The sequence below is a fragment of the Heterodontus francisci genome, chromosome 1 (assembly GCF_036365525.1).
Source record: "Heterodontus francisci isolate sHetFra1 chromosome 1, sHetFra1.hap1, whole genome shotgun sequence".
Taxonomy (NCBI): Eukaryota; Metazoa; Chordata; class Chondrichthyes; order Heterodontiformes; family Heterodontidae; genus Heterodontus; species Heterodontus francisci.
Genome location: NC_090371.1, coordinates 230,453,484 through 230,470,160, shown reverse-complemented (window position 1 = coordinate 230,470,160; position 16,677 = coordinate 230,453,484). Strand labels below are relative to the sequence as shown.

General features: G+C 44.3%; 1 protein-coding gene across 3 annotated transcripts in view; it reads right to left on the bottom strand.

The window, feature by feature from the left end:
• The window catches only part of gria2b (glutamate receptor, ionotropic, AMPA 2b), a 164,037-nt gene that overhangs the window by 62,856 nt on the left and 84,504 nt on the right, over positions 1-16,677 (bottom strand). For all 3 annotated transcript variants that reach the window (XM_068042059.1, XM_068042067.1, XM_068042077.1), the window contains exon 5: positions 16,598-16,651. In XM_068042059.1, the coding sequence (XP_067898160.1) occupies positions 16,598-16,651 (54 nt within the window). The remainder of the gene's footprint in view (positions 1-16,597; positions 16,652-16,677) is intronic.

Below are 16,677 nucleotides of genomic sequence, written 5' to 3'. Positions count from 1 at the left end.
AAACCCGCGACCTCTACCAACTAGAAGGACAAGGGCAGCAAATGCATGGGAACACCACCACCTGCAGGTTCCCCTCCAAGTCATACACCATCCTGACTTGGAACTATATCGCCGTTCCTTCACTGTTGCTGGGTCAAAATCCTGGAACTCCCTTCCTAACAGCACTGTGGGTGTACCTACCCCACGTGGACTGTATCGGTTCAAGAAGGCAGCTCACCACCACCTTCTCAAGGGCAATTAGGGATGGGCAATAAATGCTGGCCTAGCCAGCGATGCCCATATCCCATGAATGAATTTTTTAAAAAAGTACCTTCCTTTTTAGCTGGAGGAGGGTCCCTTGTGTCTCCTGCTTTCCTTTCTCTCCCAGTACTGCCTGGGCAGAGATCACCTTCCAACCCTTTGAACTTTTTGGATTTGTGGGGGTGATTAGGGAAGGTTATCTTATGGGAATCCGACTTATAAATTAAAGCAAACTCATCGGCCAGAATGGCCGCTTGCCGGGCTCTCTGAACCGGACGCTCCTCTACATGGGTCTTTATTGAGAGTGGGGGAGAGTTTTTAAATTCCTCTAACAGAATTACTTCTCTGAGAGTTTCATAGCTGAGCTGTATTTAAAGAACCCTCAGCCACTGGTCAAAAGCCAGCTGCTTACTTCTTTCAAACTCCAGATAAGTTTGATCGGCTTGCTTTTTGAGGGTTCTAAACTTTTGGCGATAGACTTCGGGTACTAATTCATATGCCCCGAGGATAGCATTTTTGGTCAGCTCATGATTTGATGAACTCTCATTTGGCAACAAGGAATAAACCTCATGGGCATTTCCAGCTAGCTTGCTTTGTACTAAAAGAGACCAGGTCTCAGCTGGTCACTTTAGCTGCCTTGCCAGTTTCTCAAAAGACATAAAAAACATGTCCACATCTTCCTCATTGAATTTTGGAATTTGTTGAGTGAGTTTTAGCAATTTTGTAACCCGCCCTGAATTATGCTCCTTCATTTTGGCCATGCTTTCACTGGGGTTACTCTGTCGCCCTCTAGTTAACTCAAGCCACTTCAACTCTCTTTCTTCACATTCTTTCTGGAATATTCTTTCTCTCTCTCTCTCCTTCCCTTCATTCTCTTCACATTCCTTTTGGAAGGATCCCTCCTTCTCTCTCTTCTGCCTCTCTCTCTTTTTTTTCCTGTAATTCAAGTTTCCTTTGTTGCAATTGTATCTTTGATAACAATACCCTGTCGGAGTCTGCTTCTAACACTGCTTCTGCTTCTTCAGATTCAAGGGAAAAATGGTTGGCCACTAGTCTCAGGAGTTCAGACTTCCTAGCCTTGCCACATACAGTGATCCCACACTGCACAGCCATTTTCCTCAACTCCTCCATCGACAGTGTTTTTAACTTATCACAAGTTACTTCACACTTGCTTGGAGAGCTATTCACTCCAGTTGCAGACATGTTAGTTTTCAAGCACACACAACCACAAGAAAATCTGTTTGACAACTTACTCTTTTTTGATTAGGAACAATTTGGCTTCCCACTTCCAATTTCTCTCATTTGTTTGTGATTAAAATTCTGAATATTAGCACCCAAATTTCTGTTACGACCAGGTAAGGGAGCTGTCTAGGGGTATCTCTCAGCCTTCACCTGGTCTTACTGTAACAGGATTCAATTTTAAACACACTGTTTTGATCTCCTCCTTTGGTGAATCCTTGTTCACCGCTTTCCAATTATAAGGCAAAGAAATGAGCATAAACAGGCTTTCTTAGGTTTTCAGAAAAAAAAAGTGAAACTTATTAAAACTTAAACTGTAATTCGGTTAATGCCTACGGCTACACTAGCATGCACACGCGATACACACATGCAAATAGGGACAGAAAAGAGAAGAAAAATAAAGTGAAAATATATCAGGCAATCTCTGAAGGGGGTTTGTTACTGTACTTCAGGCTCACTGTAGAGGCCTTGATTGTAGCTAGTCTTGCTGTTCATTGGGGCCCAGTATTCTTCTTAAACCTTTTTCACTGTAGGAGACCTTTCTCTCTTGGGGTTCATGTGTCTTCAGTTCCGTGAGAAAGAGAGAGAAGCAGACAGGAGAGGCTGCACTGAGCTAATCATGAGAGGTCTTTTCAGTCCAGGAGCAAACAGTTTTCTGAGTTCAAATTCTCTGTGCCAAATTCAAATTCAAAAAACTCAGGTTGCCTAGCAGGTTAGTCATGTGACTAGGGGGTGTCACCACATCAGTTTGTATATTCAGCCATCTTAGCAGTGAACCTGGAATGCGAGCTCCTCCACCCTCAATATCTGGTAATCAAAAGTCCATTGTGGATTGAATGTGTCAGGGCATGGTCTCTTGTCCCTTTTAAGCACTGCTGTAAATATACCAATGTCTCTCCAGTCAAGGGTCTCGTGTTGCTTTCTTTTAAAAAGCAGTTCTTTCTTTACTCCAGTAATAGTTTAAAAATCAATGTTCATGTGGCGAAATTAATGTGCTTCATTCTTGGCGGGTGGGGGCCTGCATGACAATACCCTCCATCATGTTGTGTGGCACTGCCATTGTGCTAGATGGGATGGATTCAGAACAGAACTAGCAGCTCAAAACTGGTCATCAATGAGACACTGTGGGCCATCAGCAGTAACAGAATTGTATTCAACCACAATCTGTAACCTCATCGCCCTGCATATCCCTCACTCTACCAGTACCATCCAGCCAGGGGTCAACCCTGGTGCAATGAGGAGTGCAGGAGAGCCTGCTAGGAGCAGCACCAAGCATACCTAAAAATGAGGTGCCAACCTGGTGAAGCTACAACACAGGACTACATGTATGCTAGACAGCGGAATCTAAGTGACCCCACAACCAACATATCAGATCAGTCTAGCTACTTCCAGTTATGAATGGTGCTGGACATGGAAAAAAAACTACTGGAGGAGGAGGCTCCATGAACATCCCCAGGACATCAATGTAAAGGACAAGACTGAAGCATTTGCAACCATCTTCAGCCTGAAATCCAGAGTGCATGATCCATCTCAGCCTCCTCCTGAGGACCCACCATCATAAATGCCAGTCTTCAGCCACTTCGATTCACACCACATGATATCAAGAAACGGCTGAAAGCACTGGATGCAGGAAAGGCTTATGGGTCCTTACAACATTCTGGCAATAGCACTGAAGACTTGGGCTCCAGAACTAGCCGCACCCCTAGCCAAGCTGTTCCAGTACAGCTACAACACTGTCATCCACCCGGCAATGTGGAAAATTGCCTAGGTATGTCCTGTCCACAAAAACAGAACAAATCCAATCTGGAAATTACCGCCCCATCGGTTTACTCTCTTTCATCAGCAAAGTGATGGAAACTGTCATTGACAGTGCTATCAAGCGCCATTTAAACAGCAACAACTTGTTCACTGATGTTCAGTTTGGGTTCTGCCAGGACCACCCAGCTCCAGACCTCATTACAGCCTTGGTTCAAACATGGACAAAAGAGCTAAATTCCAGAGGTAAGATGAGACTGACTGCCCCTGACATCAGCATTTGACGAAATGTGGCATCAAGGAGCCCCAGCAAAATTGAAGTCAATGGGAATCAGGGGAAAATTCTCCACTGGTTGGAGTCATACCTAGCACATAAGAAGATGTTTGTGGTTGTTGGAGGCCAATCATCTCAGCCCCAGGATATTGCTGCAGGAGTTCCTCAGGGTACTGTCCTAGGCACAACCATTTTCAGCACTTCAAAGATCTTTCCTCCATCACAAGGTCAGAAATGGAGATGTTTGCAATGTTTGCACAGTGTTCAGCACCATTCACAACTCCTCAGATACTGAAATTGTCTGTGCACCAAGATCTGAACAACATTCAGGCTTGGGATGACAAGTGACAAGTAACATTTACTCCACACATGGAGTTCCAGGCAATGACCACCTCCAACAAGAGAAAATCTAACCATCTCCTCTTGACATTCAATGGCATTATGATCACTGAATTCCCCACCATCAACAACCTGGGCGTCACCATTGACCGAAACTTAACTGGACCAGCCATATAAATACTGTGGCTACAAGAGCAGGTTAGAGGCTGGGAATTTTGCAGTGAAGAATTCACCGCCTGACCCCCAAAAAAGCCTGTCCACCATCTACAAGGCACATGTCAGGAATGTGATGGAATACCCTCCACTTGCCTGGATGATTGCAACTCCAACAGCACTCAAGAAGTTCAACACCATCCAGGGCAAAGCATCCCGGTTGATCAGCACCCCATCCACCACCTTAAACATTCACTCCTTGGCACACAGTGGCAGCAGTGTATACCATCTCCAAGATGCGCTGCAGCAACTTGTCAAGGGTCCTTCAACAGCACCTTCCAAACTCGTGACCTGTACCACCGAGAAGAACAAGAGCAGCAGACTCATGGGAACACCACCACTTGTAAGTTCCCCTCCACGTCACACACCATCTTGATTCAGAAGTATATCACCGTTCCTTCACTGTTGCTGGGTCAAAAACCTAGAACTCCCTTCCCAACAGCACTGTGGGTGTGCCTACATCACATGGACTGCAGCTGTTCAAGAAAGTGGCTCACCACCATCATCTCAAGGGCAATTATGAATGGGCAATAAATGCTGGCCTAGTCAGCGATGCTCACATCCCATGCACGAATAAAAAAAGTTGTCATGCAGACCCCCTCCCCACCTGCCAAGACTGAGGCACATCAATTTTGTCATATGATTTGAAAACTGTTGCTGAAGGGACTTGTTTAAAAAAAAATCATCAGGCCCTTGGATGGAAATACATTTGCATAGTAACAGACAGTGCTTGTGGAGACAAAGGGGCTATATCTCTTATCCAATCTAACCCACAATGGACTTTGAGCACCCGACATTGAAGGTGATGGAGCTCAAATTTCAGGATGACTGCTGGGATGGCCGAATCCACAAACAGACGTGGTCAGACCAGCTGGTCACGTGACTAGCCTGCTTGGCAACCTGGTTTTTCTGAATTGTACAAAGAGTTTTGAGCAGAATGCCCCTGGAGTGAGAAGACCTCTCCTGTCTGCTTCCATCTCTTTCTCACAAGCCTCTGGACCCACTGAGGACACATGAACTTCAAGAGAGAAAAGTCTCCTACATTGAACAAGGTTGAAGAAAAATACTGGGCCCCAACGAAAAGCAAGACCCACCTACAATCAAGGACTCTACAGCCAGTTCTAAGAACAGTAACCAAAACCATATTCAGATGTTGCCTCAAACTTTGCCACTTTATTTATTCTGCTCTTTTCTGTCTCTATCTGCATGTGTGTATCGCATATGCATGCTAGCGTGGGCACATCAAGTAACCGTAGGCGCTAACCGAATTAGAGTTTAAGTTTAATAAAGTTCAGCCATATTTCTTTAAACCTAAGAAAACCTGTTGGGTTAGTTTCTTTGCCTTATAATCAGAAGTTAGTGAACAAGGATTCACTAACGGGTTGTTTAAAATTGAACCCTGTTATGGTAAGACCAATTGAAGGCTGAGAGGGAGCCCTAGACCCCTTTCTCAGCTGGTCGTAACAGAAATTTGGGGGCTACCATTCTAGATTTTACCCACAGACAAACAAGAGAAACTGGAAGTGGGAAGCCAAATTGTTCCTAGTCAAAAAAGAGCAAGATTCCAATACAGGTTTTCTTCTGGTTGTGTGTGCTTGAATACTAGCATGTCTGTGACTGAAGCTCGTAGCTCCTCAAGCCAGGCTGAAGTAACCTGGGATAAGTTAAAAGTACTGTCTATGGAGGAGCTGAGAAAAATGGCTGAGCAGTGTGGGGTCACTGTCCAAGCCATGTCTAGAAAGTTTGAACTCATAAGACTAGTGGCTAACCATTTTTCCCACGAATCTGAAGAAGCAGAAACAGGGTTAGAAGCAGACTCCGACAGGGTATTGTTAGCCAAGATACAATAGAACAGAGGAAACTTGAATTTGACGAAAGGGAAAAAGAGAGAGAGGCAGGAGAGGGAGAAAGAAAGAGCATCCCAGGAGGAACGTGAAACAGAAAGACAGGAGAAGGAACAGGAGAGAGGGGAAAAGAGAAAGAGAGAGACAGGAGAGAGATAGAGAAAGAATATTCCGGAAGGAATGCGAAGAGAGAGAGCTAAAACAGCTTGAGTTAATTAGGGGGCGACAGACGAACCTCAGTGAAAGCATGGCCAATATGGAGGAGCGTACCTCAAGGCTGGGTACAGAATTGTTAAAACTAGCTCAACTAATCCCAAAATTCAATGAGGAAGATGTAGAAGTGCTTTTTGTGTCTTTTCAGAAACTGAAAAGGCAGCTAAAATGGCCAGCTGAGACCTGGTCTCTTTTATTACAAAGCAAGCTAACCGGAAAAGCCCATGAGGTTTATTCCCTGTTGCCAAATGAGAGTTCATCAAATTATGAACTGACCAAAAATGTTATCCTCAGGTCATATGAATTCGTACCCAAAGCCTATCACCAAAAGTTTAGAACCCTCAAGAAGCAAGTTAAACCAAAGTTATCTGGAGTTTGAAAGAAGTTAGCAACTAGCTTTTGTCCAGTGGCTGAGGGCTCTTAAGATACAGCTATGAGACTCTCAGAGAAGTAATTCTGTTAGAGGAATTTAAACACTCTCTCCCACTCTCCATAAAGACCAATGTAGAGGAGCAGCGGGTTCAGAGAGCCCGGCAAGCAGCCATTCTGGCTGATGAGTTTGCTTTAATTTATAAGTCGGTTTCCCAGGGAAGAACCTTTCCTACTCACTCCTACAAATCCAAAAAGGACAGAGGGTAGGAAGGTGATAGGAGTCCAAGCAGTCCTGGGGGAGAAAGAAAAGCAGGAGACACAGGGGGTCCTCTTCCAGCCAAAAAGGAAGGTGCGGTGAGCAGGAATGAGACCCGGAGACCTGTGTGCTTCCATTGTAATAAGCTGACTGCTAGAAATTAGGGTTAATCAGGGCACGTCAGTTCAGCGAAGAAGCAAACCTGATGGAAAGCACAGCAGAACAAGCTGTGGCTTTAACTACAGTAAGTGAGAGATGCAGGAAGCTTACGGCTGCAAGTGCAGGAAAATTCAATAGGATTCCTGAAGGTTATCAGGGTTTCATATTTGAAGGGAAAGTAAACTCCATACCCTTCAAGTGGGGCAAACAAGCCCATAGCAATTCTCAGGGGCACATGTACCACTAGATCCCTTTTCCTGAGAAAAGACCTGACCTTTCCCCCAGAGAGTGCAGTAAACACCAAAATGGTGGTGAATGGTATTGGAGGTCAGTGCATGCCTATACCTGTACACCGGGGTACACCTAGAGTGCGACCAAGTTTAGGGACCGGTGACCGTAGGCATTGTCCCTAGTTTGCCTGTGGATGGGGTTGACCTGCTCCTAGATAATGATATGGCAGGGGTAAAGATGGTAGCCACCCCAGTAGTGAAAGAAAGACCGCAGGAGGTCAGAGAGACAGGGCAATGAGAGGAGACAGTCTCCTGCAGTTTCCTGAATGTGTAATGAATCAGGCCATGGTCAAACCAGCTCCCCCAGAGGAGACTGCATTGGCACTGCAGCCAGATGACCATGAGGTCTGTCTGTCCATCCGAGACTTTCTTTGGGAAGTTGGAAAACCCAAGGAGTGAATTAAATACATTTTCCCTAGCTGAGGCTCAGCGAGCCAACCCAGTGTTGCGAGAGTTAGCACATGTTGCCCAGTCTGAAAGTAAAGCAGAGGGACCCCCCAATTGCTATTATTTAAAGACGAAGGTACTGATGAGGAAATGGAGTTCTCCTCACAGACCTGAAGGCAAGGAGCGGACAGTAGTTCACCAGTTAGTGGTGCCACAGAGGTACCAGAGAGAAATATTAAGAAAGGCCCATGAGACTACAGTGGCTGTACATGCTGGTATACAAAAGATCAAATCCCGCATTAGACAGCAGTTTGATTGGCCAAAACTCCTTGAAGATGTGGTGGAGTACTGCGGGAGTTGCCACATGTGCCAGGTTGAGGGGAAACCCCAATCCACAGTGAAATCTGCACCCCTAAGTCCTGTACCAGTGTTAGGAGGACCCTCCGGCAGAGGGCTGGTGAACTGTAAGGGACCCTCACCGAGAGCAAAAGGGGACAGGCAGGCACAAGGCTGGCAAAAGATTAGAAAGGGAAGGGGAAAAAGCGACCAAGAAGGCAGGTTAAAGGAAGTACGGGAGCCAATCCCAAAAAATGTGAAAAGGTAGACCCCATATCCTCCTATGTAAATGCAGATATCAGAAGCACCCCACCAGAGTTGCGAACAGCATTTACAAGAACCTGCAGAGACCTACAGGGGGCAGAGAAACCATGGGTTGATGCCTCACCTAGTCGATGTGCCACAGGGGAGTACAGCAGAGTCTGCACAAATACTTGCAGACAGGAGTGTCCCAGAGGACAAAAGGGGAGATTAGCAAAGAATCCTCCCCACAGTCAGAAAAAAAAGAGAACCACCCATCCCCTGAAGTCAAAAGCTTTTACATGACTCAGCAAAGCCCTGAAAGAGAGTTCAGGATAGACCTGCTCACTACTGACTCTCTTGAAAAAAAATTAATTAGACCTAACCTTCTCAAAGGCACCCTAGGCAGTCATGGAAATAGACAAACCGAAGAAAAACCTTCCCAAAGAACCAAATGTTTAACAGGTAAGGCAGATGAAGTTAGAGCTTGGATTAGTACTTAGAAATATGATGGTGTTGTGATTACAGAGACTTGGTTGAGGAAAGGGCAGGATTGGCAGCTAAATGTTCCAAGCTTCAGAAGCTTCAGGCGGGATAGAGGGGGATGTAAAAGGGGTGGGGGAGTTGCATTACTGGTTAAGGAGAATATCACAGCTGTACTGCGGGAGGACACCTCAGAGGAGTCATGCAGTGAGGCAATATGGGTGGAGCTCAGGAATAGGAAGGGTGCAGTCACGATGTTGGGGGTTTACTACAGGCCTCCCAACAGGCAGCGGGAGGTAGAGGAGCAGATATGTAGACAGATTTTGGAAAGATGTAAAGGTAACAGGGTTGTGGTGGTGGGTGATTTTAACTTCCCCAATATTGACTGGGACTCACTTAGTGCTAGGGGCTTGGATGGGGCAGAATTTGTAAGGAGCATCCAGGAGGGCTTCTTGAAACAGTATGTAGATAGTCCAACTAGGGATGGGGCCATTCTGGACCTGGTATTGGGGAATGAGCCCGGCCAGGTGGTCGAAGTTTCAGTGGGGGCGCATTTCGGGAGCAGTGACCATAATTCCATAAGTTTTAAGGTACATTTGAATAAGGATAAGAGTAGTCCTCGGGTGAAGGTGCTAAATTGGGGGAAGGCTAATTATAACAATATTAGGCAGGAACTGAAGAATTTAGATTGGGGGCGGCTCTTTGAGGGTAAATCAACATCTGACATGTGGGAGTCTGTCAAACGTCAGCTGATTAGAATCCAGGACCAGCATGTTCCTGTGAGGAAGAAAGATAAGTTTGGCAAGTTTCGGGAAGCTTGGATAACACGGGATATTGTGAGCCTAGTCAAAAAGAAAAAGGAAGCATTTGTAAGGGCTGGAAGGCCAGGAACAGATGAAGCACTTGAGGAATATAAAGACAGTAGGAAGGAACTTAAGCAAGGAGTTGGAAGGCTAAAAGGGGTCATGAAAAGTCATTGGCAAACAGGATTAAGGAAAATCCCAAGGCTTTTTATACGTATATAAAGAGCAAGAGGGTAACCAGGGAAAGGATTGGCCCACTCAAGGACACAGATGGGAATCTATGTGTGGAGCCAGAGGAAATGGGCGAGGTGCTAAATGAGTACTTTGCATCAGTATTCACCAAAGAGAAGGACTTGGTGGATGATGAGCCTAGGGAAGGGAGTGTAGATAGTATCAGTCATCTCATTATCAAAAAGGAGGAAGTGTTGGGTGTCTTGCAAAGCATTAAGGTGGATAAGTCCCCAGGGCCTGACGGAATCTACCCCAGAATACTGAGGGAGGCAAGGGAAGAAATTGCTGGGGCCTTGACAGAAATCTTTGCATCCTCATTGGCTACAGGTGAGGTCCCAGAGGAATGGAGAATAGCCAATGTTGTTCCTTTGTTTAAGAAGGGTAGCAAGGATTTAGTTTAGTTTAGTTTAGTTTAGAGATACAGCACTGAAACAGGCCCTTCGGCACACCGAGTCTGTGCCGACCATCAACCACCCACTTATACTAATCCGACACTAATCCCATATTACTACCACATCCCCACCTGTCCCTATATTTCCCTACCACCTACCTATACTACGGGCAATTTATAATGGCCAATTTACCTACCAACCTGCAAGTCTTTTGGCTTGTGGGAGGAAACCGGAGCATCCGGAGAAAACCCACGCAGACACAGGGAGAACTTGCAAACTCCACACAGGCAGTACCCAGAATTGAACCCGGGTCGCTGAAGCTGTGAGGCTGCGGTGTTAACCACTGCGCAACTGTGCCGCCCTAATCAAGGAAATTATAGGCCAGTGAGCCTTACGTCAGTGGTCGGGAAATTATTAGAGAGGATTATTCGGGACAGGATTTGCTCCCATTTGGAAACAAATGGACTTATTAGCGAGAGGCAGCATGGCTTTGTTAAGGGGAGATCGTGTCTCACTAATTTGATTGAGTTTTTTGAGGAAGTGACGAAGATGATTGATGAAGGAAGGGCGGTGGATGTTATCTATATGGACTTCAGTAAAGCCTTTGACAAGGTCCCTCATGGCAGACTGATACAAAAGGTGAAGTCACATGGGATCAGAGGGGAGCTGGCAAGATGGATACAGAACTGGCTCGGTCATAGAAGACAGAAGGTAGCAGTGGAAGGGTGCTTTTCTGAATGGAGGGATGTGACTAGTGGTGTTCCGCAGGGATCTGTGCTGGGACCTTTGCTGTTTGTAGTATACATAAATGATTTGGAGGAAAATGTGGCTGGTCTGATTAGTAAGTTTGCGGACGACACAAAGGTTGGTGGAGTTCCAGACAGTGATGAGGATTGTCAGAGGATACAGCAGGATATAGATCGGTTGGAGACTTGGACGGAGAAATGGCAGATGGAGTTTAATTCAGACAAATGTGAGGTAATGCATCTTGGAAGGTTTAATGCAGGTGGGAAGTATACAGTAAATGGCAGAACCCTTAGGAGTATTGACAGGCAGAGAGATCTGGGCGGACAGGTCCACAGGTCACTGAAAGTGGCAACGCAGGTGGATAAGGTAGCCAAGAAGGCATACGGCATGCTTGCCTTCATCGGTCGGGGCATGGAGTATAAAAATAGGCAAGTCATGCTGCAGCTGTACAGAACTTTAGTTAGGCCACACTTAGAATATTGCGTGCAATTCTGGTCGCCACACTACCAGAAGGACGTGGAGGCTTTGGAGAGGGTACAGAAGAGGTTTACCAGGATGTTGCCTTGTCTGGAAGGCATTAACTATGAGGAGTGGTTGGATAAACCCGGACTGTTTTCACTGGAACGACGGAGGTGGAGGGGCGACATGATAGAGGTTTACAAAGTTATGAGCGGCATGGACAGAGTGGATAGTCAGAAGCTTTTTCCCAGGGTGGAAGAGTCAGTTACTAGGGGACATAGTGTTAAGGTGAGAAGGGCAAAGTTTAGAGGGGATATGCGAAGCAAGTTCTATACACAGAGGGTGGTGAGTGCCTGGAACTTTTTGCCGGGGGAGATGGTGGAAGCAGGTACCATAGAGACGTTTAAGAGGCATCTTGACAAATACATGAATAGGATGGGAATAGAGGGATACGGAAGTGCAGAAGGTTTTAGTTTCGGCAGGCATCAAGATCGGCGCAGGCTTGGAGGGCCGAATGGCCTGTTCCTGTGCTGTACTGTTCTTTGTTCTTTGTTTTTTGGGATGCCAAAAAAGGGCAGTTTAAAGCAATTCTGCTGCCAAGAAAAGACATGCTGTAATAAGTTTTAGGATTTCTGAATAAATGGTTACGAATGAGAGAATTGCATGATTTCTTCTGTATCTTATATTTTCTCTCGACCCTTTTCTCAAATCGCATTTCATTCCATTGGGTGTGGAGGTGTCATGCAGACGCACCCCCCCCCCACCCCCATCTGGCAAGACTGAGACACATTAATTTTGTCATATGATCATTGATTTGAAAACTGTTGCTGAAGTGAAGAAAGGACTTGTTTAAAAATAAATCAGCAAGCCCTTGACTGGAAAGACATTTGCATATTAACGGACAGTGCTTGTGGAGACAAAGGGGTTACTTCCCTTATCCAACTTAACCCACAATGGACTTTGAGCACCAGACATTGAAGGTGAGGGAGCTCAAATTTCAGGATGAATGCTGAGATGGCCGAATCCACAAACAGATGTGGTCAGACCAGCTGGTCATGTGACTAGCCGGCTTGGTAACCTGTTTTTTCTGAATTGTACAAAGGGTTTTGATCAGAGAGACTGCAGAATGCCCCTGGAGTGGGAAGACCTCTCCTGTCTGCTCCCATCTCTTTCTCACAAGCCTCTGGACCCACTGAGGACACATGAACTTCAAGAGAGAAAAGTCTCCTACATTGAACAAGGTTTAAGAAGAATACTAGGCCCCAATGAAAAGCAAGACCTACCTCCAATCAAGGACTCGACAGCGAGTTCTAAGAACAGTAACCAAAACCATCTTCAGACATTGCCTCAAACATTTCCACTTTACTTCTTTTCTGTCTCTATTTGCATGTGTGTATCACATATGCATGCTCGCGTGGGTGTGTTGCATATCCGTAGGCGTTAACTGAATTAGAGTTTAATTTTAATAAAGTTCAACTTTATTTCTTTAAACCTAAGAAAACCTGTTTGGCTGGTTTCCTTGCCTTATGATTGGAAGTCAGTGAACAAGCATTCACTCAGGGGGAGCTAAAACTACAATGTGTTTAAAATTAAACCCTGTTACGTTAAGACCAGGTGAAGACTGAGAGGGAACCAGAGACCCCTTTCTCACCTGGTCAGAACAAATCCACTCACTAAATTGTTTACAAAGAAAAGTATTAGCTCAGTCAGTGAGACTTCATGTATTTGAAAGTGTTGGGAGTATAATTAGACTTGAGTTTGAAAGATTGGCTCCCTTTTATCCCAGATTTTTAATTATTCACTTCTTTTCTGTATCTAGCTGTTAGCAAGTAGTAAGCAGATATTATTTGAGCATTGAAACATGCTAAATCTCCCTCATTCATAGTCAATGGGGGGTGGTGGAATATCCAGCCATTTCAAGTTAGGAAACATAGGTGAGAAAAAGTGAGATTCCAAAGCTGTTATGAAGCCTCGTTAGGTACAAATGTGCCTCTGAGATAACTTGCATCTCCAATTAGGATTAGTATAAGTGGGTGGTTATTGGTTGGCACAGACTCGGTGGGCCGAAGGGCCTGTTTCAATGCTGTATCTCACTATGACTCTAATTCTGTATCCAGTACTTGTGTCTCGTTAGGCTGTATGTTGACAGCAAAACTTGCATTTTCTCCTATCAGATATATTGATAAAGCCCTTAAAATTCTGGTCGGGGCACTCTACCCTAAATCTGCCCAAGTGGACAGGTCCAGACACTGAATCAATTCCCAGAGACAAAGCCATCTGTATGGACAGAAGCATTTACATGGACAGGGTGGGCCAACAGTTCCTGCAAGGGGGTATTAGCAGCACCAATTCTGATATTTCCCCATAAACTCAGAGCAACTCCAAGCAACTCCAAGCATGCATCTCTGAGGGCAAAAGAAACAGCTTGCAACAGCCCAATGACCAGCTCTGTTCTCCCTATTTTCAGCTCCGAATGGAAGTAGTAGGGTGATTTTCAAAGACATTCAATCACCTCTCAGATTGATTATCTTTGCTTGGTGAATATTTGGGGCCTTTCAAGAGTTCTCAATAGGACTCTCAAAATCGCAGCTGGCAAGTGTTCTACTGAGGTTTAATAAGAGCTCAATTCTCAACATACCCTAGCTTTTCCACCAGATGTACCACCACGACATATGGCAGCAGATAGAAGATCTACCCTCTCCTGTCCAACTTAAATTCCCCAGCCTCTTCTTGCAATGCAGTATCCTGGCAAAACTGGGCTCTACCCATTTCTGGTCCCTGTCCATCAATTATATCAGAGAAGCAGCCAGGACCTAAACAGAATGTTAGATCCAAAAAATTGTTTAGTCAACCTACTGGTTGATGATCTATTCCTTGAATCTTCACCAAAAACATAGATGTGCTGCCACAAAGATGAGCTATGACTCCTTTATCACTGTCCATAATTAAACTTGAAATCTTAACTATCCTGTATTAGACTAAAAGAGACAATTAGGTTTAATATTTTGTTTAAAAACATAAGTAGTCAATGAAGTCATCAGCCAGAAAAAAATACTGAATAAGTGGCTAAAATTCCCAATCCCTGCTCCACTGCCACCCAGAAGACTTGCGGTTGCCATCCAGCCCAGGTATTGACACCCCCAACCCAGATCCTGGGGACAAGGTCATTTCTGTAGTCAGGGTGGGCAGCACAATAGAAAGGGCACAACAGAAGCACCTGTCCCAATGAGTTGGTGGACGTTAAAGTATCACCCTGCAGCTCCGATGGGGTAGGCCCAGGATGGACTGAAAAAAGAAAACCTTCTAGCTTCAGAGCATTTGGGAGATAGAATACCTTCTGACTCCCAAGGTGTACTGCTGAATCGGCATCATTACAGATCAGAAACTTTTCACATCTTGTTTATGTGGTACTGTATTTTAAGTCTAAGAAAGGCAAAAAAAAATCACAGCGGAAACTATGGAGGTCATTTTCTAAGCATGTAGCAATGATGCCCTTGATTTTCCGATATGTGCCAACATCAGAGAGGTTGCTTTAGCTGCCGACTACCCAAAGAATTTAGGCTTATTCTGAGGGACAGGATTACTCTCCACTTGGAGAGGCAGGGGTTAATCAAGGATAGTCAGCATGGCTTTGTCAGGGGGAGATCATGTCTAACAAACTTGATTCCATTTTTTGAGGAAGTGACTAGATGTGTAGATGAGGGTAAAGCAGTTGATGTAGTCTACATGAAATTCAGTAAGGCTTTTGATCAGGTCCCTTGTGGGAGATTGGTTAAGAAGGTAAGAGTCCATGAGATCCAGGGCAATTTGGCAAATTGGATCCAAAATTGGCTTAGTGGCAGGAGGCAGAGGGTGATGGTCAAGGGTTGTTTTTGCAAGTGGAAGTCTGTGACTAGTGGTGTACCACAGGGATCGGTGTTGGGACCCTTTGCTAAAAGGAGTCAATTAAAAATGCTCTTAAAGAAATATCTGGTTTGAAGACCATGATCTGAGACTGCAGCCCAGGTGGGGCCTGCATGTACCATTTGTTGGCCTGTATATACAGGTTCACCAGAATTGGCCGAGTTAATGGGGGGCCAAGATGTGGGAAATACCACATTAGGCACTCCACCCTCTGCCCTCCCTCCTCCTATATCACTAGGTAAGGAGCAGACAGAGGCTCTGCACTTTACAAAAGCTTATAATATCCAAACAAGGGGCCGGGATCCAACATATTCATATCCAGGATTAATTTTTGGTCCTTCTAACACACTCCCACCAGGGTTACAGCAGGAATGCACTGAAAGAGCCATGGAATTTCAACCCTATTATTTGTGGTATTCTTGCCTCATTTTATGACTGTTCTGTGAGATACATTCTTGATAAACATTGGCTTTGAAACCTATTATCATGAAGAAACTCCAAACACTTTCGTCCAATCAATCAGCATTTTAAAAAAATCACCACAAGCCTCATTTATGCATTTTAATTCAATTTAATGATAGTGCCTTTCGTGGTAAGACATGCCTCATTTTTCAATTAGTCCTTAATCCTTTTAAAGAACTTGTAGAAAAAACATGTTCTGAAGACATCAACAAATTATTCAGCTGTTTATTTTATTCTGCTGCATATTATATTTTTTGAACTAATATGTTCTCCTGGGTTATGACATTCTAAGATTTAATTTCAGCCTATTATAACCTTCCGTTTCAAGGAATTATTCAATAAATTAAACATTGATAATTAATAACTTTGATCATGCTATTTACATCAAACTTTACCGAAGACGATCTCTTGCATTCTGCAGATTTTAAGGCAGTCATTATTTCTCTTAGGTCTCAGAAATACTAATTCAGTACAAAATTGGAGTCATTCCCACTCGTGTACTTCTGTGGTGTCAGGAGAGCTCTTGGTGACATTCTTATTGCAAATATGCACCAGTAGGTTGGATTCAACAAATGAGCATCACAATAACAACACATAGTGAATAAATTAACTAAGTCTAACATTGTCATATATTTGTTCTGGCGAGCAGTTTGATTTTAATAGGTAGAAAGAATTCTTTACATTTTCTTATGTTTTACAATTAATCCATTTGCTGTTACTTGGATTTTTGCCATTTCTTAACTCAGATTAATTTACTAAAAAATATTTTTTTTGCTAGCAAGAGGAAATTGTTAAAACTGCAAACCAAAGCTCTTCAGTGAATCTCAAAATGTATCTTCCACAGCCAGTGCTGGTAGAGCCAATTCTATTATGGACAAACCTTGTATTGGCAACTTTAATTTGCCTGTCCTTAGACTATTACATTTGGTAGGATTCCATGACAGAGTGTAGGTTACCTACCAGGTTAGCAAAGATGTAATGATATCCTTTAACATGCTTCCCAATAGTTATGACCTGTGATGAAGAAATTGAGAAATTAG